The 25,324-nt window shown below is 43.6% G+C and overlaps 2 protein-coding genes across 3 annotated transcripts in view; one reads left to right on the forward strand and one right to left on the reverse strand.

Moving 5' to 3' along the window:
* orc5 (origin recognition complex, subunit 5) lies at positions 1–7,375 on the reverse strand. Of its 2 annotated transcripts, none has more exons than XM_028955085.1 (15): positions 6,774–7,375; positions 6,533–6,650; positions 6,291–6,383; positions 5,822–6,007; positions 4,173–4,247; positions 3,674–3,785; positions 3,260–3,390; positions 2,871–2,919; positions 2,711–2,801; positions 2,561–2,616; positions 1,735–1,847; positions 1,328–1,375; positions 791–901; positions 424–536; positions 1–254 (listed from the first exon to the last, which is right to left on the reverse strand). In XM_028955085.1, exons 2-15 carry the CDS (start codon positions 6,644–6,646, stop codon positions 209–211), a joined length of 1,338 nt encoding a protein of 445 aa, XP_028810918.1. In that variant the 5' UTR covers positions 6,647–6,650; positions 6,774–7,375; the 3' UTR covers positions 1–208. The 2 variants fall into 2 exon arrangements, with proteins under 2 accessions (XP_028810918.1, XP_028810917.1); XM_028955084.1 differs by having other exon boundaries at positions 6,533–6,647; positions 6,774–7,374.
* lhfpl3 (LHFPL tetraspan subfamily member 3) overlaps positions 6,967–25,324 on the forward strand; it is a 25,625-nt gene continuing 7,267 nt past the window's right edge. Inside the window, exon 1 of the mRNA XM_028955086.1 lies at positions 6,967–9,361. Within this exon, the coding sequence (XP_028810919.1) occupies positions 8,935–9,361 (427 nt within the window). The 5' untranslated portion in view covers positions 6,967–8,934. The remainder of the gene's footprint in view (positions 9,362–25,324) is intronic.

Below are 25,324 nucleotides of genomic sequence, written 5' to 3' on the forward strand. Positions count from 1 at the left end.
TATACTGTTTTATTTATTTATTTATGTATGTAATTTACAAGGCATTAATCTGTGTTTTAGGCTTAAATGGTATAACAAGTCACTTCCTACCCACAGTGAAAATTACTGATTCCATACAAAAGCCACATTCCATAATCCTTCAGAAAACTTCTTGTCAGTCAGTGAAGAGGATCCAATATACTTGCATGTGGACTTCACAGAAAACAGCTTACAAGAAGTCATACAAGTACCTCACAATGTCAAAGCTCAGCGTCCTGTGGAAAAGTAAAAGAACAATAAGATTTTCTACTAAAAAAAACAAAAAACACATTAATTTAGAAACATGTAGTGCATGGACAATAATTAATCCAACTCAATATACAGTACACAGAATCAAGATATATACATATGTGTAATACAAATCAAGTAAATCTTTAAACACACCTTGCAATGGCCTGGATGAAGTCTAGAGATACAGCGCACTTATACTTAGGAGCGTCCAGCTGATCATCGTGCCCAACCTGAGTTAAAAGTTGCAAAGTGACCAATGACGATATCTGGGGAAAGAAAAATAGGTCATATTAACAGGGAATCAAACATAGTTTGATAGTTCATGTTTAACAGGTTGCTAATGGACCGGCCCTCCGTCATTTCCCGGTCAATAAATATGCTGCCATCTACTGCTTAATGCTAACAACTGCCACAGTGACAACCATTAATAAATCATATACAAATAATTCCTGAAGTATAATTAATGATTTATAGCCTGTCCTTTCCCCTAATGAGTCAAAGTGAACAACAAGACTGGCACCTGAGAGAAGACGCTGGCAGTGGGGGCCACTCTGTTGTCAACCACGCTGTAAAAAATGGCCAAGAGCCTGTCCAGTGGGAACGGTTTAGGCCCCAGCAAGTGATTGCTGGTCTGTGTGGGTTGAGAAAGGAGGTGGTGAGAACAGAACGTCATTCTGATTGCATGTTAGCCATAGCCAGTTCCCCCAGGAAAATGTAAAAATTTGCAATATATTTTTTAATTTTCCCCCCTTGGAAAACCCCATCCAAGGCATATATAGGCCTAGTAAAACACTAAATAAGTGAGAGAACAAAATTGACACACACACACACACCCTGTGAATCCTCACTCTCGTTGCGGTAGTGACAGCAGTGCTGTTCTGAATGGGAAATACTGCCACCAACAGGTGTTGTAGAACAGTTACAAATTCATAAGAATTACGTATAATGTTTGAGAAAAGTATGTAATAGGATTGAAAATATGTGGCTTTGTGAAAACATGAAGCAAATTACTGATTTCATATAATCGTAAAAAATATATATATATATATATGTTTACCTTCTCATGCTTTTTCATAAAGTTTGTCTTCTTTAATTTACCATGATGCTGAAGGGTGATTTAAAAAAAAAAAAAAAAAAGTAATTAAAAGAACATATAATTAATACATTTTATCTACATTTTGCAATACTAAAAGTTTAGCTCTCAATTAAATTATCTATATAAGTCTTGCAAGTCTCAACTGTTCTTCATAGGTCCTTAGATAAACATTCTGGAATACAATGGGAGATGCAAACATAATGTACTTGCCTCATTCATTTACTTAGACATTATGACATATGAAAAAAGACAATTTTAGCAAATTCCTTATATAAGTAAAAATGCTAACTAGACTGACAGGTAAAAAAAATAAAATTAAAATAATAAATAATCGAACACTTCAGTCAATTCTCATGTAAAAGGGAAACCTTGAGGAAGAAGCGTCGGTCAGTCCGGGCTGGGTTGTAGGATGCCAGGTAAGCGGCGATCAGGAGGAACTTCGAATAGTACGGCAGTTCCACGTGAGCATAGGCAGACAACCCTGAGAGAGGAACAGAGACGCAGCGGCCACTCAAATTCGGCTTGGTTCTTAGGTAGTAGTAAGGAACTGTGGTTCCAATCACTAATGAATGACACAAATTTCAGATAGTCTATGAATCAACTTCCTGTGATCCATCTTGCAATAAATGATTATCCTTCTGGATACATCACACCTCTTTTTTTTCTCGTAGCAGGATGGCAGAATCTGTGCTCACAGGGTGATGAGCCATGCGGAATTTTGGAATCAGTTCTTCTAATGACCTATATATAGTCTGGTCAACCAAGCTCATCTTTTGTAAGCGGTCTTGGCAGTGAATATGCAAAATGGTTCTAATATTCAGCGGTTGGCAAGTTAGCATCATAAATTACCGCTGCTCTCTGCCTCACTGATTAGATTTGCTCCACGCTTGGTTATAAATTATGAAGAGGCATCCTGATCTTATGTGGACCATGGCAGTCAAAGAGATGTTATGAGATTATTATTGATTATTTTCCAGGTAAATGGAGAGGGGGGACATGGAGGGGACGGACATCCGACGTAAAACTTTTGCCATGTTCACTGTGCGGACAGCCAAACAAGCCCACTGATTCCATTTTATATTCAATATTACAGACTGGCACTGGTTCCTTCTCTCCTCTGTACCAGCAGGCTGGATGAAACCATGTTAGCCTGAAGAAAAGAGTGAAACCACGTGTGCAGGTTCCCATGAGCACCTTTGAGAGCTCCAGCCTCCTTCTCCTCTTTCTGCTGTTGCTCCTCCCACTGCACACTGAGGGCCGAAGAGAAGAGAGACAGAGGTGAATCTGACTTTTGACGTTCAAATTGTATAAATGAAACAAAGGCAGGGTCGGTCACTCCGCTACCTGGACACCTCTCTCAGGTACACTGTCTGCATGGCCTTCTTTAGATGCGGTTCGATGTTCTTCCACAGCTTGTGTGTATCGGTTTCCTTCACTAAAAAAAAAGCAGAACATGCTCAGAGCTGCACGTCAAAAATTTACCACAAACGAATAAATGTTTTACCTTCCCCCCTCTCCAAAGGTTCACAGAATTTGGAGAAATTGAGGGCTGCCTGTTTGAGAGAGCAAAGGCCATTACCATTTAATAGAAAATTGCAATTCATAAAAACAACATAAATGAAAAACTTTTTCATGTTAATCTAGTAATCCAGAGCACAGCTGTGCATTTAAGAGAAAGCTTTTGTGTGCATGAGTGTACTTCTAGGCATTCTTTTTTCATGATAATCTGAGGCCTGAGTGCACCTGTGTGTGCATGAATATGCTTGTGTGATTGTGTGGTCACACTGAGACCACAGAAGAGGCTAATCCTATTCCTAAATGGCCTTTAAAAGGGAAAAAACAAACAAATAGACAGAAACCAATCCATCTCTGAGTTGTGTACGTCTGTCTCACCAGGTGTCTGAGTTCTCTCAGGTCCCTGCATACGGAGTAGAAGACGCCCAACATGATGTTGATGAAGGAAGAATAAAGTTCTGGCGAATAGGAAGGGTGGCTGTCCAATGTCAGGATCTGGTGCAGCTCACCTATACAGAGACAAACGGTATTTGTTACCTGGGGCCATTGCAAGACTAACGTTGAGAGCCATTAAAGATTTACTGGGATATTAAAGATAGTAATAAATATGGCAATAAATAAGACTTTTTTTTTTAATTAACATTAGCTTAAGTGAAACTCATAAAGATGGAACTCGATGAAAAAAAAAGTTACACCTTTATTCACTACTCTGCAGTTTTCATGCACTCAAACACTCAAAAAAAACTACAGCAGCTTTTGGAGAAAAATTCAGTACTTGGTGTGTCACCAAACCTTTGTTGTAATCCGGAAAGTGCAGCACAACGGGTTCGAAGCAACCAGTACTGGGCCGAAACTTGTCCCACACGATCTCACTGAGAAAGATCACGGTCACATTGTCATCAACCTGCCACAGTGTGCGAGAATCATGTTAAAAATAAAAAAAATACTGACTTCCTAAAACCAGAGCACAGCCATAAATAAAACGAGGAGCTATACATTAAAAATACATCAAATAGACACGACTGGCGTGGGGATGGAATCATGCAGTCATTTTAGCCTGACTGTCATGAATAAAACATTGCTGCACATGTGCAGAGAGAGATGACTGGCATTCACAATAGACCCAAAAGCAAAAGCGGCGAAACAAAAGGAATTGGGCTGCTGTGACGGTCTCTGCTCAGCTACTGTCACTCTGCCCTCATAAGCGTGTTTATATTGCATTCAATGCTCAGGCGCGTCTTATACAGGCGGGTGTGATGCTTTTCCATGATTGCGCAGTAGTCAAGCTTACCAGTTCCTGGAGGCGTAGGAAGCCAGGCAGCAAATTAGCCTCCATATCTCTGAGGAGCTGTGCCCGGTCCAAAATCTATAGTGACGCACGAGCATGCACATACGCACACACACACACAAAAAATATTAAGCACAGACGTCGCTTTTAGATTTTTTTTTTTTTTTTTAAGTGGCACAAAGTCCAACAACATGGTTCAGTTCTGAGATGGTCAAGCGTAGGCTACACCACACTATTTACACCACACAGGATTTAACACTGCATATAAGACAGTTAAGACATCCATGACATCCTGCATAATACCACTGTAAATGGTTCACTATCCATAACTGCTTAATCCTAATCAGAGTCGTGGCTGCCAGAGATCATCCAGGGAATCGCCCAGGGCGTGGCGCCAGCCCATCTCATAAACTGTCAAACCGTAAAATGTAAATCAATTTACTGGCCAGCCTCATGGAGGCGGTAGCAAGGAACTTCATCTTCTCAAACATGTCACAATGAGAATCGCCTCCAGAAATATTTGCCTCTCAAAGTTGCCCCATTACGAACAGCATTAAATAAAAAGTTGTGCAGCCAAACACACAACGAACACACATACTGTAGCACATCTTTAACTGGGGAGGCCCGCGTATCATTATCGCTTTGGGCCAGTGGTTGGTCTAGTGCAGGGGTGGGCAAACTACGGCCTGCAGGCCACACCCGGCTCGCTGAAGATTGGTATAGAATTGCCAAAACAAAGTCAGAATTATGACTGCTCTTGTCTGAACTAGTCCTGCAATGCCTGCCATTCCATTAGATGGCGCATCAGGCGCCTATGGAGCTGAAGACCTTCGCCCGAACACGACAGGTTTTTACACTGATTAGTGCGGTAAATGGGCGATCAGCTGATGCGTTTCGACTAGCAAGAAAGATGCAAAAATGGTGATGAGGTGCGGAGTTGAAAAGAACTATCCTCTGGCGATTCTGGTTGCAATGTCTGGGGTGTGGGAACTTTGACGTATGATGTTAATAAATGTATAAACATCATATTCTTGACAAAGTTAAAGAGCTGTGTGCATGAACGCATTTAATTTTCGCTCTGCGCCAATTCTGTTTTTTTATTTGTACAAGCTGGTAGCCGAAGTGATCAGTACAACACGCCATTTTTTTTTTTTTTTTTTTACTTACTGACTAGCGAGAACGCGGCTGCTCTTAGTTAGCCCACCTACACTAAACTGCGTTTAACCCCCATGTAACACACATCTCAACATGTAACATTCAATTATTTACATCCAACCAGCATGTTTGCTTTCCTTCTTAGTCTAGCAGGCCCACAGTTCCCACTAAAAGAGAATGTAAATATTAACATTGTAATGCTGTTTTTATGTTTATGTCTTATATGTATGCATCTGGTGCCGGTCAATGTGGCCCCTGAGCTTAAAAGATTGCCCACCGTGGCCCAGCAGGCAAGGAAAGGTTGCGGGTTCAAATCCAAACTGCCAAGGTGCCACCGAGCTGTCCCCCCCATACTGCTCCCCAGACACCTTCCATATCTTAAATGCCACATTTCACTGTGTGCACTGAATGCTGTGCTGTGGTGTGTGACACGTGACAACCACTTTCACTTCACAGACATCCTGATTTGAGATATCGGAATTTACAGAGATGCTTACTATGTATCTTGTCTGGTAGGACGGTTCTTGGGAAGACAGCTGTTTATAGACACGCACAAAGTCCAAGATAGATGAGGAACGGGGGAGGAGGGCGGTGGCCTCTGAGCCATACAGACCCATGACCACTTGCTCAAACAGCAGTCCTGCAGAGACACACTCCACACAGCTTACTGTGACATGAGGGAGCTGTGAAAAGAAGTATGAAAAGAAGACATGCGACATGCACTCTTAGATAAGTTGTTTAAACAACTTGTTTAAAACAGTAAAGAAGGACTTGGTCGATTCTGTTGAATAAAATGTCATGCAACACATACAGCTAGGGGGGAAATAATATGAACCCCTGCTGGTTTTGAATGTATGCAGTCATTTGGATGAAATCTGCTTAACACAAATGCAGTACAGATGCAGTAATGATGCCTTACGAAGGATCTGAAAAGATCAACCTATATCAGAGCCACACTGATCTTACCTCCAGCTCCTTCATTATGCATTCTGTTACATGACTCTTTCCAGAGGCATGGTGACCATAGATGAAGATTGATGGGTATGTATAATGGTCCGGCTGTGGAAAGCAGCATTACAAACTTAGCAGTTATTATAACACAATTTACATTTTGAAGACAATAGTACCAAATATTAATATTGTATTAAAGGGCATCTTTATTATAATATTTCTTGATGTACTTTTGCCATGATAGATAAATAACTGACCTCCCCTAGTAAAGCCAACAAAGTGGATGCTTGTGTTTCCCTGCATGTAATCTTCTCAGCCAAGAGACCCAGCTTCTCCTCCGAATAGCCTTCATGCTGGAGCTGCAAGGGCATCCTACTGAGATACGAAGCAGAGCGCAACACTAAAAAGAGATCGAACACGCTCGATCATCAAATATTAACGCCTGACGTAACTGTCACATTATGTAAAAGATGGAACGATGTTAAAACAACATCGTACCTCACAAAAGCGCCACACGCCGATATTTTGCCCAAGTTCGCGCGCTGCTTCTTCCCGTCGCTGATTATTTCCGGTTTGTCAGCCAATCACGGCTCGGCTAGTGCCGCGGCTCTACTAGGTCTTCTGGGAGCTGTAGTTCTATGTCGCTGGCGTGATTACACGTTCCGAACATTTTTTTTACTGCATGGCTGCGTTTTGTGTCTAAGTGTGAGTTATAATCACGTTTTATTCATTACATATTTGTTGATGAAATCACATTTCAAGGTCACCGCTATGGCACTTTCTCTGGAAACTCTTGAGCTATTTATGTGTAAATGAGACACACAGCACACGGGGCTACAACGAAATGTTAATCCATCAGTATGTTAACCCCTCACCATGACTGGCACCCGCGGAGCAGTGTGTGGGGACGGTACCTTGCTCAGCAGCACCTTTGCGATTCGGGATTTAAAATTTGCAACCTTCCGATTACGAGTCCGTTTCTTTACCCGCTAGGCCACCACTGCCCCGGTGAGTGATTCATGATAATTTTTTTTAACCCTTTCTGTTATAAATATGATAATAATAATTGATCATTGTGTTCTTGCTCCAACAACGACGGCCCTGTATACTCATTCATAATACCACACAGAAATACTGACAGATGTAACGCACACATGTCATCAGACTGAAACCGTAAACGTGCTGCCTGTGCTGCTCAGCCAGCGGCCTTCGTGTGCGCCAGGGTAGCAAATCCCGTCTTCTGCTCCGTGGTTAATCTGCGTCGAATCCGCGGTTGCCAGAGTGGCGATATTTCTTCGTTTTCTTTTTCTTTCTGTGTGGCAAACGCTATAAAGACGCGTTGCCAAGCTCGCTTTTGCGCTAATTGAAAAAACTTGAAAGAAACTGAACATTTGCATAAAAAAAGAAAACAGAAGCAATGTCGAAACTGGAGGCCATCCGCAAATGTACACAAAATTCAGCAACTCCAGTACTGCTACTGCTCCGAAAGTTTATTAAATATGTAATTGCGTATATGATTGTATATCTACCAATTCATTATGGTTACTTCGGTGCATTTCTTTATTTGATAGATTTGTAAGAATTAAAAATGGGGGTAGTAGCCTAGTGGGTAACCCACTCGAACCAGAAGACCCAGGTTCAAACCCCACTTACTACCATTGTGTCCCTGAGCAAGACACTTAATCCTAAATTGCTCCAGGGGGGACTGTCCCTGTAAATCGCTGTGGATAAGGGCGTCTGATAAATGCTGTAAATGTAAATTTGGCAACACAGGTGATGCGTCGCGGAACGGAGCCTTCTCAAGTGGCGACAGGGGCCGCGTATTTGAAATTATTGTGGCTAAATTGAATCGTGCCACAAGCCACAGGTTGAAAAAAAATCATTACTTTTCTGAGAAACAATTGTGCCAAGTCAGAGCCTTTTTCATTTCGGTCGATGGAGACTCTGGGATTAGGCGGGAAGAATCACTTCCATTGCTTCGCAGCCTCTTTTTTCTGATTGTTGCTTGTACCTGTTTAGTTTGCCTCACAGATGTTTAAAATGCAAAGATGCGTCACCACTCACGTACGACTTTTTTATCATGTTGCCAAGTTCTCGTGTTGAAAATGAATATAAAGCGAAATTTAACGTTTACCTTTGAATGTTGCATAAACGTACGCGTCTTTCTAGAATAGTACGGGTGAGCTGCATCTCTTTCTGTCAAGTCAAACGGGTGTAAAATTAGTTTTCACGGAGCCCGTGGCTCATGTCTTTGCCGAGATCTGGCAACCCAGGTCTTCATGACGCCCCCCCCCCCGCTTGAACGGATCACTTGCGCTCGGGGAAATCTGCGCGTTGCGGCCGATCTCCTTGGCAACCTCGGTGTGCGCCGTTTTACGGTAGCGCCTCCGCGCGTCATCGTTTTTCGTTTCGTGTTATTCCGTGTCATGCGTCCCCCGCGGACCCCCACTCAATGAGCGCCGCAGCTTTACGCGCAGGATACTCCGCAGGTTGCGCCCGCGGCGCGTGGTTCGGAACCGGAGCGGGTTGTTTCGGATCTCATGGAGGACCGATGGTGAGGAGGAGACCGGACTGGAAACCAGAGCGCCGTGTGATGCACAGACGCTAACACCTTAGAAATAAGAATAAAACCCACGCTCACGACAAGAGAGCCGAGAAGATGGTACCCGGGAGTTCTGCAGCCATGCTCCAAGCCTCGGAGGCAGCCAAGATCTACCAGACCAACTATGTCCGCAACTCCCGGGCCATCGGGGTGCTCTGGGCGATCTTCACCATCCTCTTCGCCATCGTCAACGTGGTGTGCTTCATCCAGCCCTACTGGATCGGGGACGGGGTGGACACCCCCCAGGCCGGCTATTTCGGCCTCTTTTACTACTGCATCGGCAACGGGCTGTCCCGAGACATGACGTGCCACGGCAGCTTCACCGAGTTCGGCTCCATCCCGTCGGGCGCCTTCAAGGCGGCGTCCTTCTTCATCGGGATGTCCATGGTCCTGGTCCTCACTTGCATCGGCTGCTTCGCGCTCTTCTTCTTCTGCAGCACGGCCACGGTGTACAAGACCTGCGGCTGGATGCAGCTGGCGGCAGGTGGGTTCTTCTCGTCACACCCTCCACTCCTTCCTTCTCCCACCTTCCCTGAGAGATGTCCCACAGCATCCTCAACAGTACAACTTTTCAATCAGCAGTAGCTACTCGGGCAATGTGGTAATATGGATCTTGTACAATCTAAGATGTCCTTCAATTCCACTGGTCATGATCACCGTATTTACAGATCGTGTAAAATGATGGTCATTGTTCACAAGCGCATTCATTTCATTTTGTGGACGTCAGTGGAAAGCTGTAGAGACATGCAGACGTCTAAATAATAAACAGAATTGCTTTATCGGAAAGAAACGTCAAATCACTTTCATGGCATTTATCACACACCCTTATCCAGAGCAGCTTACAATCATTAGTTACAGGGACATTTAACCCCCTGGAGACACTGTCTTGCTCAGGGACACAATGGTAGTGAGTGGGGTTTTGTGTTATTCACTCGCCTGCCGCCCCACAGATCTCAAATTAAAAGGCGTCCAGGCTTGATAAGGCATTATTTTGGCTTGAATTAAATTGTAAGATGGCTTAATGAGGGCAGATGGGTCTGCAGCTTTTTTTTCATAATGAAAGTTTTTAGACGACAGGGAACTGTCATTTTAGTGATATAATATCCATTGGTATGGCTGGGCGATATACTGAAAAATAATACATACAACTAGTGTTAATGTACTAGAGATGAACTGACCAACAAAGGGAGAAACATCTGCTTAATATTTTATTTCCATCATTTGCAGGTATAAAGTGCCAAAAAATGAAAAAGGCCTAAAGCAAAAGCCCCACACATGATATTTGAGTTAATGAGTTTGGGAGTTTTTTATTTTTTTTATTTGGTTCTTACAAAAGGCTTGTAATTCTGCAAGTTGTCTCACATGCGCCGCTCTCCTGACGTCTTTATGTTTATATCGGTGGACAGTGAGGACCGTGAAGAACAAGGCCATTATCTGGTTGTAGGACCCAACGATCCATTCTTCCCACTACCAGTTAAGTGCATCATGTGGCGGCATGATTGGTCCAGAGAATGGTCCTCCTCCTGCATTTTTGCATGTACGCGTTTGCACATCATGGCCAAAAACGTCCTATTCTATCAGTCCACAGGACTTGTCTCCACAAAGCGTCAGGCCTGTACAAGCCACATTTGTAGGAATGTGGCTAGAACGTGGGAAAGGTTTGAGGCAATTGTCCCAGCAGCGGGGAACAAATGCCCTCTGAGGGCGTCGAGGTGGCCGGAATACCCAGAAAAGACGTAGCAAGCTTTGCCAGGGTTGATTATCTTGCTGCCTTTCTGTCTCTGGGTCCGTTACGGTATGCCAGGTCGGTTTTACAGTGTATACGCTCCTTAACCAGTGTAAAATCAAATAACACACCCTTCTTCTCCCTTTGGTTTGGTGGACTGTACACCTCTGATCCGGCCCCCTATTAACGTGTGGCACTTCTAACAGTCTGTGCGAAACACACATGAACATTCTGTGTAATGCGAGATATATGAAGTAAAAGAAGCCCGAATCTACTCAACTATTCCAAGCCCTATGAAATAACCCTGCAGACAGGTGTGTGTGTGTGTGTGTGTGTGTGTGTGTTGGGGGGGGCACCTGTAGTAGCTGCGTTTCATTGGGAGTGAGCTGTCAGAGAGAACATGCTCTCTGCTCTGAGCAGGTCTCCTCCCCTCGATCTTGGGGCGCTGCAGAGCCTTGCTTCGGGCCGCGAACGAGTCCACGCGAGCGGCCACTGTCCGCCCCTTCGCTTTAGCTTTTCTTTTTTTTCCCGCCGGCACCTTCAATCTCGCAGCCCGTCTGTAATTCTGTCCGTCTGATCTTTTACCAGAACGTTAATAATTCGCAGGGCCCTGTGGGAATTACTGACCGGTTTTGCACCTCGCAAAGGTGCTTTCCTTTTAAAAGCAATGCATGCTTGATTAGACAGGCTTTCAGCAGAAGCTCTCCGACGAGCTCTTCTTCGGTGTTGGAAGAGTGTAGTTGCTGACGGACGTAGAGACTTTGCTTCTCATGCAGTTGGAGTGAAGTGACGTTATGAAGTGCCCGTCCACCCCTTTCAGGTTAACGGGTGTAGAACTTTCCTGAAGCTTGCCTCTGGCCATGTTCCCAGCTGGGGGGTTGAATATTCACTCCCCTTCGTGTCTGTTATTCAGAATATTAATGTATGTATATCATTGGTCTACCTATTTTTGTCCAGTTGTTCAGTCCAGCTGCTTCTCCAACATTTTGTTAGATGATTAAATAAAGTTATGATTACATAGACAGCAATAGTCTGAATATTTAAATAAACTGGAGAAAATACTCCAGTTTGCTGGGTTTGTCTGGCTGTATCTGTCCATATCTGCACTGCTTGTCCGACATCTAGCGTTAATGCCTTTACAAGGAACTTTGCCTTTGTGGTGAACTTAAGGAACGGTGAGGCAAAGTCAACTCAAATTAGTTCACTGTTGCCGAATGGATGGTCAGTTTCAGCGTTGTTGTGTGCCGCTGTAAATGGCTGTTTACATGTTGTCCATGTTCGCAAGTATCACATTTTTTGCTTTTAAATGTAATTTTTTTTACATTTTGAGTTGCAACAGTGTAGGAAGTCACGCTGCATCAATGCAGAATTGTCATGATTTACTATAAGACGTGGGTCATGATTTAAAGTGAAGTGATTGTCACATATGATACACTGCAGCACAGCACACGGTGCACACAGTGAAATTTGTCCTCTGCATTTAACCCATCATCCTGAGTGAACAGTGGGCAGGCGCCCAGGGAGACAGGCGCCCAGGGAGCAGTGTGTGGGGACGGTGCTTTGCTCAGTGGCACCTTGGCGGATCGGGATTCGAACCGGCAACCTTCTGATTACGGGGCCGCTTCCTTAACCGCTAGGCCACCACTGCCCCTGTGGCCACCACTGCCCCTGTATATTTATATACTATACTGTATATTTATATACTATACTATACTGTGGCCACCACTGCCCCTGTATATTTATATAATATACTGTATATTTATATACTATACTATACTGTAGCCACCACTACCCCTGTATATTTATATAATATACTGTATATTTATATACTATACTATACTATACTGTGGCCACCACTGCCCCTGTATATTTATATACTATACTATACTGTGGCCACCACTACCCCTGTATATTTATATAATATACTGTATATTTATATACTATACTATACTGTAGCCACCACTACCCCTGTATATTTATATAATATACTGTATATTTATATACTATACTATACTATACTGTGGCCACCACTGCCCCTGTATATTTATATACTATACTATACTGTGGCCACCACTACCCCTGTATATTTATATACTATACTATACTGTGGCCACCACTGCCCCTGTATATTTATATACTATACTATACTGTGGCCACCACTACCCCTGTATATTTATATACTATACTATACTGTGGCCACCACTACCCCTGTATATTTATATACTATACTATACTGTGGCCACCACTACCCCTGTATATTTATATAATATACTGTATATTTATATACTATACTATACTGTGGCCACCACTGCCCCTGTATATTTATATTTCTCAGCTTGTTGCCATGCATGGAACAATATCGACAGTTCAACACCAACAAAATCCACAGCTGGCGCTACGGTCCTCCTAGTTCCAGTCTGGGGGCCGATCGGATGTAACGCGGCAGTTGACAAATCGTAAACTGGAACATCTGCATTGTCGCCTTCCCTCCCTTTTCACTATTTCTCTCCTGGGCTAACTCCACAAGGGCCAGTGGCCTAATTGAAAAGTCAGGCTTAGTCTGATCGGTCTCTCGGGTGCTGTTGCCATCCCTGCCCCGGGCGAGGGCCACAACGGTACAGGAATCTGCAATAGATTGACAACGTCTGGAATTTGGCCGCAGACCAGGGCTTGTCTGCCCGGATTGGCATCATATGTTCGTGTCTCGGCCACTATCTGAGGGCGAGCCTGTTGTTGTTAACCCCAGCCGCATTGCACTTCGGATGCGCCCCCACCCCCGGTGGATGCGGGCTGGATCCGAACGCCTAATGGAGGCATTTAGTGCCGCTGTCTGCTTCTGTCTGAGTGCAGAGGTTCTGCTTAAGTGGCTCGCAGAAAAGGCTGAATACAGCTCATGAGGCAGAGCATGGAATTTACCGGACGACAATGAAAAGTCTTGTTTGATTTCTAGTGTCTTATTGATCCAGGCACTTGTGACTAGAACGTCAGGAAGTGCAGCAGTCTTCTTTAAAAAAAAACACATTACGGACCGTCAGGCCAAGCTGGAGCGGCATGCTCTTTTGCTCCATGGGATAAGGGTACGGACCTTGAAGTCTGTAGTGTGAGTGTCAACAAGAGCCAATAATCACGTGTCCAACAAGGGACATGCAAGGAATGGGGTCTAATCCCCTGTCAATCACAGAGCAGCTTCATTATTTAATTAGGGCTGCGCGATCAGAATTGGCCAACGTTCGTAAGCACGTTTGGCCTGGTACGTAAATGGAAATTTGTTATTGTATTTAATAGTTGTTTCTTAACTTTTTGCTCTTTGTTTTGTCCATTGTCTCTAAATATATCATTGACTGTACAAGTGCATTCAAATGTATGTGTATTGTATATTTTCAAAAGCTTTAAATTCTCTTTAGGAAACATTTTTATTTCAATCCTCTGTATGAAAGGGCTGTGCTATTTGTGGCAGGTCTGTTTCATAATAAAGATTAAATGATGGCGACCCTTTAATAGTCACACCACACCACACACTCACACCAACACCCTAATAAGAGTGTTCGAGGCAGCTTTCCGGGAGTTAAGGACATGATTGAGTTAGAGCGATTGAGTCATCAGGTGCATCAGGTGAATGTCTCTCTCTCTCTCTCTCTCTCTCTCTCTCTCTCTCAGCCCCTGAAATGCCCTTCGAACTTCCTCTCCACTCCGAGAGAAAGAAAGCGTGAGGCAAACACATGCTCAGTGCCATTCTCTCTCTCTCTCTCTCTCTCTCCCACACCACCCATTCAGCTCCACTTTGGCGAATGCGTTCTGCGCATCTCAGCGATGGTCTCGTCAAACCTCGGGGCCGAGGTCGCTGCGCTGGCCGCGTTACAGGAACGCGCTGTGAAAGAGAGACGGGGCCAGTACCCACTCAGACGCATTATCGCTCCGTGAATGGCGGAGCACAGGTTTCATTTCAGGAAGCGAGGACGTTGCACAGAGAAGCGCATCCTGGGCCGGGCAGAGGCGTTGTGTGTGCATGTTTTCAGTGTCAGCGTTATGAACGTGTCTATCAGCTAATTAAAATAGTGGCATTCCAGAAAAAAAAATGATAAGATGTCAGCCACTGTGCATTTTTTTTTGCTCCACATAATGAGCAGATGAAAGATGTCGGGATAAAATCATGCAGATGAGAGAAACGTTCTCTTCAGGACGACAGACCTAATCCCTGCTGATTAGCATGGTACTTTATGGAGCTGTCAGCGCGTGAATAAGTCATGAGATCGTTGGATCACACGTCCTGAAGCATACAGGCATCAACGAAAGATGCTTTTATGGAGGTTTCTGTAGAGGAGGGGAAAGCGTCCGATTTTTTTGGTTTCCTAAAATATAGTTGTTTGCTAGCATTTTGCTAATAGCGAATTTATATATGAGGTTACAGTTCATTCTCCTGCACAAAAATAACATTGAAATAACTTTTTAGAGGCATGTGGGGTGAGACCTTGTGCAAATTTGGTGGAGTGGGCGGAGCCAACAGCCCTGTGAGCAAGTGTCAGATATTCTAACCACTAGACTCCGATCCTCTAAATGCAGTTCAAATAGAGAGATTTAGTTCGAGGTAGATTCACCGGTGGCAGAAAAGCATTCCACTCGGAAGTGACATGGCCTTTTTCTTTCCGCAGAAGAAGTGGCAGTCCGGATTGAAGTTTGTTTAAGGCCAGACGGGCGGCGGGGCCGATAAGCGTGCGGTTGAAGTGAACAGAGAAACCAGGTGTGAATGAATTATGCAGGAAAAGGGGGGCGCCGAAGGGGCAACGGTGAAGGAGGCAAATAATTCCTTGGATAAATAGTGTCTCTGCGAAACGAGGCTTGCTACTCTCACCCCTCACGCACCTGGGAAGTCTCAAAGGCGATAACATCGTGAAATAAATCTGGTTATTTATGCCTCATGTGTCCCATGCTGTTAGAATGACATTAATGGGTGCACTAAACCCAGAAAGAGCTTTATTTAAATGAAAGCGAAGAGAGGGCCCCTGGATGGTGCCTGATGTCTCCCCTTTCACGAGTCTGCAGGGTATAATCCAGGTCTCTAATTGCTCTGGTGCTTTGCCAGATGACAGGCCTTGTCTGTGTGTGGCTTGTTGCCTGACGCGCGACATCGCCAGATGACCTTTACCAACTCACTTCTGTAAACGCTGCACGCCATACAGATGCGCACCGGCATGCGTAGGGCAGTCGGGCAGCTCTGGTGGCTCTTTTCCGTCTTGTTGCTCTTCAAATTGGGATGAAATTATAGCGTTACACTGCGGTGGGTTGCAGGGCTGGCAGTATGGCTGCGACTAATGATAACAAGAGCTGGTTCTGTCCGCAAGGAGCTCAGCGGGAGCTGAATTATAACACATCACAGGTCACGCCCACTAAACAGAAGCAAACATTCAAAACTTTTGTTGAATTTCTGTGGACATCCATATAGCTAGAATTTCTTCAGCGCTCCACATTACTAGACTTCGGCTCTCCACCATTTTCTCTTGTTAAGCTACCCCGCCCATGTCACTCCGCCCATGTCCACGTTTATCGCTACTAGACAAGCAAGGTTTAGGGCAGTTTTAGGGCACCGGCACCATTTTCTTTTCTGTGGAAAGGTGTGTCACTGGTTCCACTAATCAGGCATCAATGCTCTAAAGTCTGAGACCATTTCACCATAGATAAGGCAAAGAAAAAACATATTTGCATCATCGGAATGGTGAGAAATGAAGTTAAGAAGTTCCCCCAACAAAATCCAAAATGGAAGACCCTCTTAGATGGTGACGGGGCCTTTTTCCACACTGTCGAACCTGGCAAGGTCTTTTCTGTCCATAAGTGCAAAGTATATTCTACATTCCTTAGTATGTGATTGAAATAACCTTAAAGTTTTTTTTTTTTTTTTTGCAAAATGTATTAAAATTTTTATTGAGTGAAGTATATTTCTTGTCTTTATCAGTTGCCACATATTAATCAACCTTATGCTAAATGTAATAGCTTGTAGCCATTTTATAATTATGCAATTTATAATAGTTGTATGCACATAATTATTATTTTTGCTCATTACAAAGCTATTTCTTCCATATTGTTTTTTTATGGGGAAGATCACCAAACATACGGTGGCTTTTACTTGATTCTGTTGTACAGAATGGATGGTTTGTCCATTCTGTAGCAGCAAAATCCCGCACAAATGATGTGAGCCAAAGCTTAAGGTCAGTCTAAGAGGATCTTATTGTTCAAAAATAGGAATAGAAATGTGATGGATAAATGTGTAGACTGGCAGCATGCAGACAGCATGTCTTGGAATGCAGATTGCCATGGACCATCTGGAAAAAACACGACATAGGAATATGAATGCAGACATGGACACGCATATTAATAAGCATTTGCAGTATTACATTTGTAGTTCCTATAATTTGGACTATGTTATATTAATATTCATAGATGTTGTAGCCCGGGGGTTAACAAAATCAGCTTGATGATCTTGTCATTGGTTCATGTCTTACGCTGAGCATGACCACTAACTACAGGGTAATTGTGAAGAGAATTTGCACTGTATCAGAGCACTTTAAAATTAAACTTTAAATTAAAAAAGGTAAATGTAATGTAAGTGTAAATGTAAGCATTGGTTGCTATGGATGTGTCTCACAGAATAAGAAATTATATACTAGATATTCTACATGGTGTTCGATAATGAAAATCCATCTGCAGCACAGCCCTCATACAGAATGCTGTAAGGTAAGAGATGAACTAACCGCCCTGCTTGTAGACCGTAAAGTGACAAGCTCACAGGCCTCACGTGACGGGGTCTAATGCAGCCGTCAGTGATAGTCCCAGCATGCCTCGCTCCGTCTCCTCTTTTCTCACATCGAGGTGCTGAGTGACGTGGCCGCTGAGTCACTCCTCATAATAGCATCTGACAAATCCGAGGGGTGCTTTTCTGTGGCAATTCACAAGTACTGCAGCCTGTTAGCGTCTCATGGTTAAAAAATATAATCACGCCGCTCACGTGCTAATGTGCCTGTGTTAGAGATCGTGCTTAAGGAACGATGGCGCGTAAGTTGCACGTTAGACCGCTTTCTAGTCAGAAAACCACTGGTAGCAGCATTGTTAGCGATGGAATGTACCGTCTCGCTGCTGTTGCCGTGCAGGACAGCCATCCCGGATTATGAAGAATTCTCCATGATTTTCCCAGGATTCTCTCATGTTTCGAGATTTAATGTCTCTCCTAGGAAATGCGTTGTCGTGCCACAGAAATAAAACTAAAACATGAATTCTCCCTGACAACCTAATTATTGCTTTGTATGATGCTAGTAAACTAGCATTCACAACTAACAAGTGTATTCCTAATATTTACTAAACTAATATAGAAAAAAAACGAGCATGTTGCATCTATAAGTCTAAGAACTATGTTCTTTGTTTGCCAGCAGAATGTTGCTGCTTGCTTTTCTTACCTGTACACTATGAAGACTCCAGGTTTCTAGTGACAGGAGGCTGAAGCTGTAGCAAGTTTTAAGATATACAGTACAGGCCAAAAGTTTGGACACACCATCTCATTCAATGTGTTTTCTTTATTTTCATGACCATTTACATTGGTAGATTCTCACTGAAGGCATCAAAACTATGAATGAACACATGTGGAGTTATGTACTTAACAAAAAAGGTGAAATAACTGAAAACATGTTTTATATTCTAGTTTCTTTGCTCTGATTACTGCTTTACACACTTCAAGAGGTCGTCACCTGAAATGGTTTTCCAACAGTCTTGAAGGAGTTCCCAGAGGTGTTTAGCACTTGTTGGCCCCTTTGCCTTCACTCTGCGGTCCAGCTCACCCCAAACCATCTCAACTGGGTTCAGGTCCGGTGACTGTGGAGTCCAGGTCTCCACTTTTTGTTAAGTACATAACTCCACATGTGTTCATTCATAGTTTTGATGCCTTCAGTGAGAATCTACCAATGTAAATGGTCACGAAAATAAAGAAAACACATTGAATAAGAAGGTGTGTCCAAACTTTTGGCCTGCACTGTACTAACGTTTATACAATTCCTCTTGAAGAAAAGAAGAATAACGATGAAATATGTTGGGTTTTTGTGGCGCTCTCACTTGCTGCTCTGTAATTGCAGTTCTCCAGTTCTGAAGTGTATTAATTGTATAGCGAGTTTCCATACAAGAATTTGGACATAAAACATTTCTGTGCATTACTGCAGACAACTTTAATTATATTTTATTCATTAAAATCTGATGTACTGGTGTATCAAGTGTTTATTGTTTTATATGGAGTTAATGGCCAGGGCCTTCTGCTTTTCCACACTTTGTAGCTCATTTAAGAATTGGTCTTAAAAGGCTGGAGTTCCCAGTGAAGGGCCAGGCCACAGGTTTAAAAATAACTAAGGAGACTAGTTCAGATCTCAGAGGACTTTGCCTCCCACCATCCTAGACATTTAATGTGAAACTCAAAATCCAGAAGCTTGAGACTGCGAGGCAAATATAAGTGCATATAACAATCCAGACATTTTTAAGAGGTTCAACTGCCTGCTGATACCTCTGATCATCCCAATTGCACCAGTGCACAGCTGGCTGTCATGCTGCATGCTCAAGGAAGAGCGTTGGTGCAACTGAATGGAAGTTCATTTAATAAATGAACACAAACAAAGACAGGAGCGTGGCTTCAAATAATGCAGAATTCCAGACAGGTTCTCTTACATATTCATAAAGGAAAAGAAGGACCAGGTGATCAGAAATCAATGGGTGGAATAAATGGGGCAAATGTAATACTTACCATCACATCAACAGCTGTCCAGTCCGTAATGGGTGTGCCACCTGGTGGCTGGGGACCGCCAGGACTGGGATGTCACAACGGTGCCTGCTTTCTGTGCTGTTTGCCACAAGCAATAACAAATTCTGTGTCAGACCTTCCACTTTTAGAGTGTCCTTTTTTGTTCTGTTGTGGTTCCCTTTATATATAGAAAGGTACTAGTCTAGAAGTACTAGTTAGAAGTAGCATTCTGAAACAAAAAAAATTACTATAGATTGTTCCACCCAACTACGCTTGATGTTACACGTTCACGTGGAATAGTTGAGAGCTGAGCCTTGGCATCGTGGAGTAGGAGCATGAGCCACTATTCCAGTTCATCTGCCTCTATCCAGCGCTGCTCGTGGTCTTTTAAATGAAGAAATTGCACATGAAGCCACTCTGCTCTTTAATTACAGCCTGAAGGAGAGAGGTGTCCTTCAGATAATCAGTGACACTGTAAATCCTTCAGAAGTGAGAAAGATCAGCGCCACCGGTAACCACCACGCTTACCTGTCCGAACGCACTCTCACTTTCATAAACAGAACACAGTGATTTGGATCTCAGAATGGTGTTCATGACTGGAGAATTGGGATTCATGCATCAAAAGACAAATATGGTGCTGCTTTAATCCTAGTTTCCAGTTTGTCAGGGTCTCCCGTGAGAATTTGAGCAATGAGTAATGAAGCCAAAGCAGAGGGAATGAGCCAGGCCTGACTAATGCACTCCAAAAAAAACAAACGTTTTTGGCTCGAAAATGGCAGCCACCTTCTTGTCGCCCGCCTCCCATCCCCATCGCAGGACATGAGGAAGGGTCCAGCGCAGATAGAGAGTATGGATTTCCCATCCCCGCTTATCTCCATCGTCGAGTGGCCTGAGAAAGCCGCTGATTTATTCCACTATCCTGGAGGGGATCGAGGGGAGGGACGGGGAGGGGCCGGCTCGACAAGGGCACTGTGACCCATTAAAGAAAGCAGTGAGTCCGCAGTGTGTGTGTATATCTAGAAGCAGTATTTGTGGTCAGTATGTTTATAGGTATAACACGAGGACAGGAGAGATGTCTGGGTACAGACCCTGGGTAGATGAATTGCCCTAGATTAGTCAACCCTAATTGCCCTGGATTGGTCGACCCTCCTACGCTGTAAATAATACTATTGCTTGCAGCGGTCAACGCTAGAGCAGCGCGCAGTGCATGGCAGCAGTCAACACGCGCCGACATCACTAAATGCCCGAGTCCACGTACACAGACGTCAACCTCGCTGCTGCATAGATCCATAATAATGCATGGTCCGCTAGTCCGAGAGGCTGTTAGCAGTCATATCACACAGCCTGCTGAATAAATTACCCCGGGGGGCTGTTGCAGGCCTGGGTGCAGGGGTGAGGAATTGCTTGTGTAAATGTCCCTTTGACCTGGGTCAGAATGACGACATGACACCCACTGTTCTCGTGGCGAGGACGGGCTGTGAATGTGTATGGACGAAGGTGGATTGTCTTTGTCATTGAAGGGACTGAGAGGACCCAGCTGACAGGAGAGGTGGGCATTGGGCGGTTAATATAGAGAATAAGGGGTGATGTTATTAACAGGACTAATGACATTTGTATGTGTGTGTGAATGTGTGTGTGTTGTCAAAACTGGGATGGTGCTTGATTGATTGTTTGATTTCTCAGTTTCTGTGGCAACAAAAAAAATGTCAAGAGAGGTTCATTGTTTGATTGTTACCATGGGACAAGGGCTCAAATTTCATGGTGCAATTAGTGCTTGAAGCCAAACATATGCAAATCATAATCGCCTTTGAAATGTCTCCAGTGAAACAGATTGAGTCCAACGCTACCGTCTCTGGTTGGATCTCGGTTTTGTCTTGACTCAGGCATTCTTAACATAAACCTTCCTTGATCGACTAGCCTAAAAAAATTTACATCATGGCGTGTTTGTTCAGGTAGTGGTTATTCAAAGTACAGGGTGGGCCATTTATATGGATACACCTTAATAAAATGGCAATGGTTGGTGACATTGAACACATTTTATAACTGGTCAGAAACTTGTAAATAACTCATGAAATAATAAAGTTACGTTAAAACCATTGGTTTTCGTGTGAAATTACCAATAAATTTGATGTCACATGACCCTCTTTCTATTGAAAAAAATAAAGTTGGATCCAAGATGACCGACTTCAAAATGGCCACTATGGTCACCACCCATCTTGAAAAGTTTGCCCCCTCACATATACTAATGTTCCACAAACAGGAAGTTAATATCACCAACCATTCCCATTTTATGTATCCATATAAATGGCCTACCCTGTACAAACATCCCATTGCGCAAAAAGTAATTTAATGGAGAACCTGAAAAGGTTGGCAGTAGACAAGTTGGTTGCTTTTTGGATGCTTTGTTCAAATGTGTGAAACATAAGGTGTAAAGAAGCAGTCATCTGACTTCAGCATGGCACCAGACCTCACTGTGTTTGTACCATTGCTGACAGTAAAATATACGTGGTAAAGAATATTCTAGATTTGCTGCATGCTTATAGACATCCACAGCTCAACCAGTTCTAAGTACATTGTGCTAAACCCAAGAAAGGGATATATTTTCATGTGACAAAAATTACTCTCATATTTAAGAAGCCTGTAGTTATGATTCAAACTGATTTCAGGACAAAACCAGATTCCTGCGGATAACGTGTGCACCGCCACCAGTCCTGATCAGTGGCCTACAGGTGAGACGTCCATTACGTGACATGCAAAACCACATCGGGTTGCTGCCTTCACAACAGTGCAGCGCCTAATCTTTCGACGTGAACGGTGCTAAGGTTGGATTGTTGCCGATAAAGGACTACGATTAAATACGGGCGGAATTGTTTTCAGCAAGAGTAGAGCTTTTGCGTTATCCTTTTTTCCTCCAAGGCTTATTTAACCTCTGTGGTGGAAATAGCATTGTAAATTGCTAAAAAATAATAATAATAATTAAAATATAAAATGACATAAATGAAACATGTTCTGCATCCAAAGAGCTTGAGAGGCTTTACTCCTCGCTATTTCACCGAGGGTACATGGGGCCAAACACATGCTCCTTTATCTGAATGGGCTCCCGTCCTTCTTGGCAAATGCCGCCCACTCTGCAGGTCACCTGGCACCGGTCAGTAATTAATTGGAGCGCCTGTTCCGTCTCACCTCCTCCTGTTCTGTGCTCTAGAACCTTACTAGACTCAGAGCGCTAGTCGACAAAAAAACGCACACTGGGCGGTACCCAACGCGAGTGTATATTTTGAGTGTAAAAATCACGGCGAGTTGCGTGCGTGCTGATAAATCCGGCAGCTGAAACACCCTGAAACAAGCGGAATTTATATGGAATTTATAAGGAACAGAACGTGGCAAAAAGACTCCAAAGTGGAAATCGACGTCATTACAACCGAGGTAGAGAAGACTTTTCTACTCACTATTACTATTACACTGAAAGCACTGGTTTATTCAGTTGGAGAGGAGCATAAATTTGTTATTTGTCATCTTAAAAAGCAGAAGAAAAGGATCCTGTTATGGATCAGATCACTGTGGCTGTAAATGTAACTGAAATCCCAGTGATGTGTTTAGCTTCATGGCCAGACATGATTTTTATACTTAAAAGTCTAAAATATGTTTTAATGTGTTTCTTCATTGAACAGAGACAAATGTAAACTTAATCAATTAAAATTTTATTTTAGAACTGCTGACTGATGTCCTTCATCTAACATTGATCTCTCGGCACCGGCTCATCGTGTTGCGGAGAATCAGATGGAACCTGGTTGTCCGATGCTACTTTGTCCAGAACTGCAGAGGCCAAAATGATGTCACGCACTTTTTGGCGTACTCTGATGCAGCGCAGCACCGTGGCCCATGTGCACGATGTTGTATATCCTCTCCCGTCTGATAACAGCTCCAGAGCTGCCATGGCTTAACCTACAATGTTACGTTGATTAAACTACGATTTCATTTATCCTGGATATATATACATTTTCTTTGACTGATGTACGCAATTACACACAAAAATTTGTAGTAGCCATAGGGATGTCTGTAATGACATAACTAACGCAACTAACTACGCAGCCTATAATTTCACTATTAGATGAATCAACATGCATGTGTAACCCATAACAAAAATCCTGGCTGCTTAACCTGAGTTCAGACTAACTATGATGTAATTTATCCTGATGTAATTTGTCACAGCTTGATTTCCTGTGCTGCAGTGAAAGGAAGTGCATATACAATCTGAGAGCAGCCGTGGACGTCTGCGCATTGATAGCTGAGGCCCACTGTGTTTGCCTTGTTTTGTGCTTTACTGCCGATTCCGAGGCAGTTGATCATATGATTGGCATGTCACCACCCTCTAATCATAATTTGTGGGGCGCAGGGCTTGAACACTGATAAATGCAGACTGCAGCGTTCCCACTGATGAGGCTATTACTGTTTGTAATGATCCAGATAACCAGAACTGTAATATGGCAAGACGTTTGACAGCTGCTGGGAGTGTGAACGCTGAATCAGGGGTTTGATATCATCTCTAATGTAATGCACGGTTTCTTAATCTGTACCGGTTGATGACATCTGTGAAAATCTGTCTCCTCGGGACTGTGTCTTCATCTTGCTCAGATGACTGCTGCCATTTTACTGATAACCTGCTAAGAGGTGGAGTCGCCAGACAGTTACGAAAGTGAAGTGATTGTGAAACACTGCAGCACAGAACATGGTGACACAACAAAATGTGTCCTCTGCTTTTAACCATCACCCTTGGTGAGCAGTGGGCAGCCATGACAGGCGCCCGGGGAGCAGTGTGTGGGGCCGATGCTTTGCTCATTGGCACCTCAGTGGCACCTTGGCGATTCTGGATTCAAACCGGCAACCTTCTGATTATGGGGCCACTTCCTTAACCACTAGGCCTGGACCTTATTTGTACAGAGTTTGCATGGTCTAACCTGTGTTGACGCGGGTTTCCTGCAGGTTCTCCGGTTTATACCCATCGTCCAAAGGCAAGTGCACTAGGAGTATTGGAGACTCTAACTTGACCAGACGTGTGAGTGTGTGAGTGAATGGTGTGTGTGTATGTTTTGCGCCCTGTGGTGGGCTGGCACCCTGGGTATGTTCCCACCCTGCACCCAGTAACCCTGAGTAACAGAATGAAGAATAGTGATTGTGAGTAATCAGTCACTCTCCACCCATGTTTTTTTCCCTAAGATTCTCACATTTCCCTCTGTATTCCCATCAACGCAAAAGGGTCATTCTGGATCAACTCAACAAATGGTCCACACTTCATCTAAGAATGAAGTGCGGGGGCAGCGGTGGCCCCGTAATCAGAAGGTTGCCGGTTCGAATCCCAATCTGCCAAGGTACCACTGAGGTGCCACTGAGCAAAGCACCGTCCCCACACACTGCTCCCCGGGCGCCTGTTGTGGCTGCTCACTGCTCACTAAGGGTGATGGGTTAAACGCAGAGGACAAATTTCACTGTGTGCAATGTGTGCTGTGCTGTGTATCACATGTGACAATCACTTCACTTTACTTTATATAAGAATTCAACATTTTTTTGCCATTTGGCCACGACCAGATAAAATCCTGCATTTCCTTTGTTCCTAAAAATGCTCAGTCAGCCATTTTTAGATGCCTGACAGAATTATCTTTGGCCTGATTTCAAATGTGCATTTATTTAACTGTGTGCACATGTCCCTATTCCATTCCGACGGGTAACGCTGTAGCTCTGTCAATATTTTCACATTTTGCCATTTGTTCATTAGTCCATACCCTACAACTGCACTTGGGAACTTTGGTACACCGCAGGTCACCAAACATCATGGAAATTCTGTAACTATCTGATCTAGGCTAGAGAAACGTGCAAATAAAATGCCTCAACAAGGTTGGATTTGTAGAATGGTTGGGGGTCGGGTTGTTGTCGAGTTGAGGCAGAATGAGGAATAAGAG

The sequence above is a fragment of the Denticeps clupeoides genome, chromosome 15 (assembly GCF_900700375.1).
Source record: "Denticeps clupeoides chromosome 15, fDenClu1.1, whole genome shotgun sequence".
In the NCBI taxonomy this organism is placed as follows: Eukaryota; Metazoa; Chordata; class Actinopteri; order Clupeiformes; family Denticipitidae; genus Denticeps; species Denticeps clupeoides.

What these genes read in the sequence shown, in the direction of transcription:
- orc5 (XM_028955085.1), bottom strand. Translation starts at nt 6,646, where the DNA reads ATGCCCTTGCAGCTCCAGCATGAAGGCTATTCGGAGGAGAAGCTGGGT. An exon ending in GCATAATGAAGGAGCTGGAG is followed by an intron (nt 6,008 to 6,290) that starts GTAAGATCAGTG and finishes TTCTTTTCACAG; the next exon opens with CTCCCTCATGTCACAGTAAG. An exon ending in CTGCCAGCGTCTTCTCTCAG is followed by an intron (nt 537 to 790) that starts GTGCCAGTCTTG and finishes TTCTTTCCCCAG; the next exon opens with ATATCGTCATTGGTCACTTT.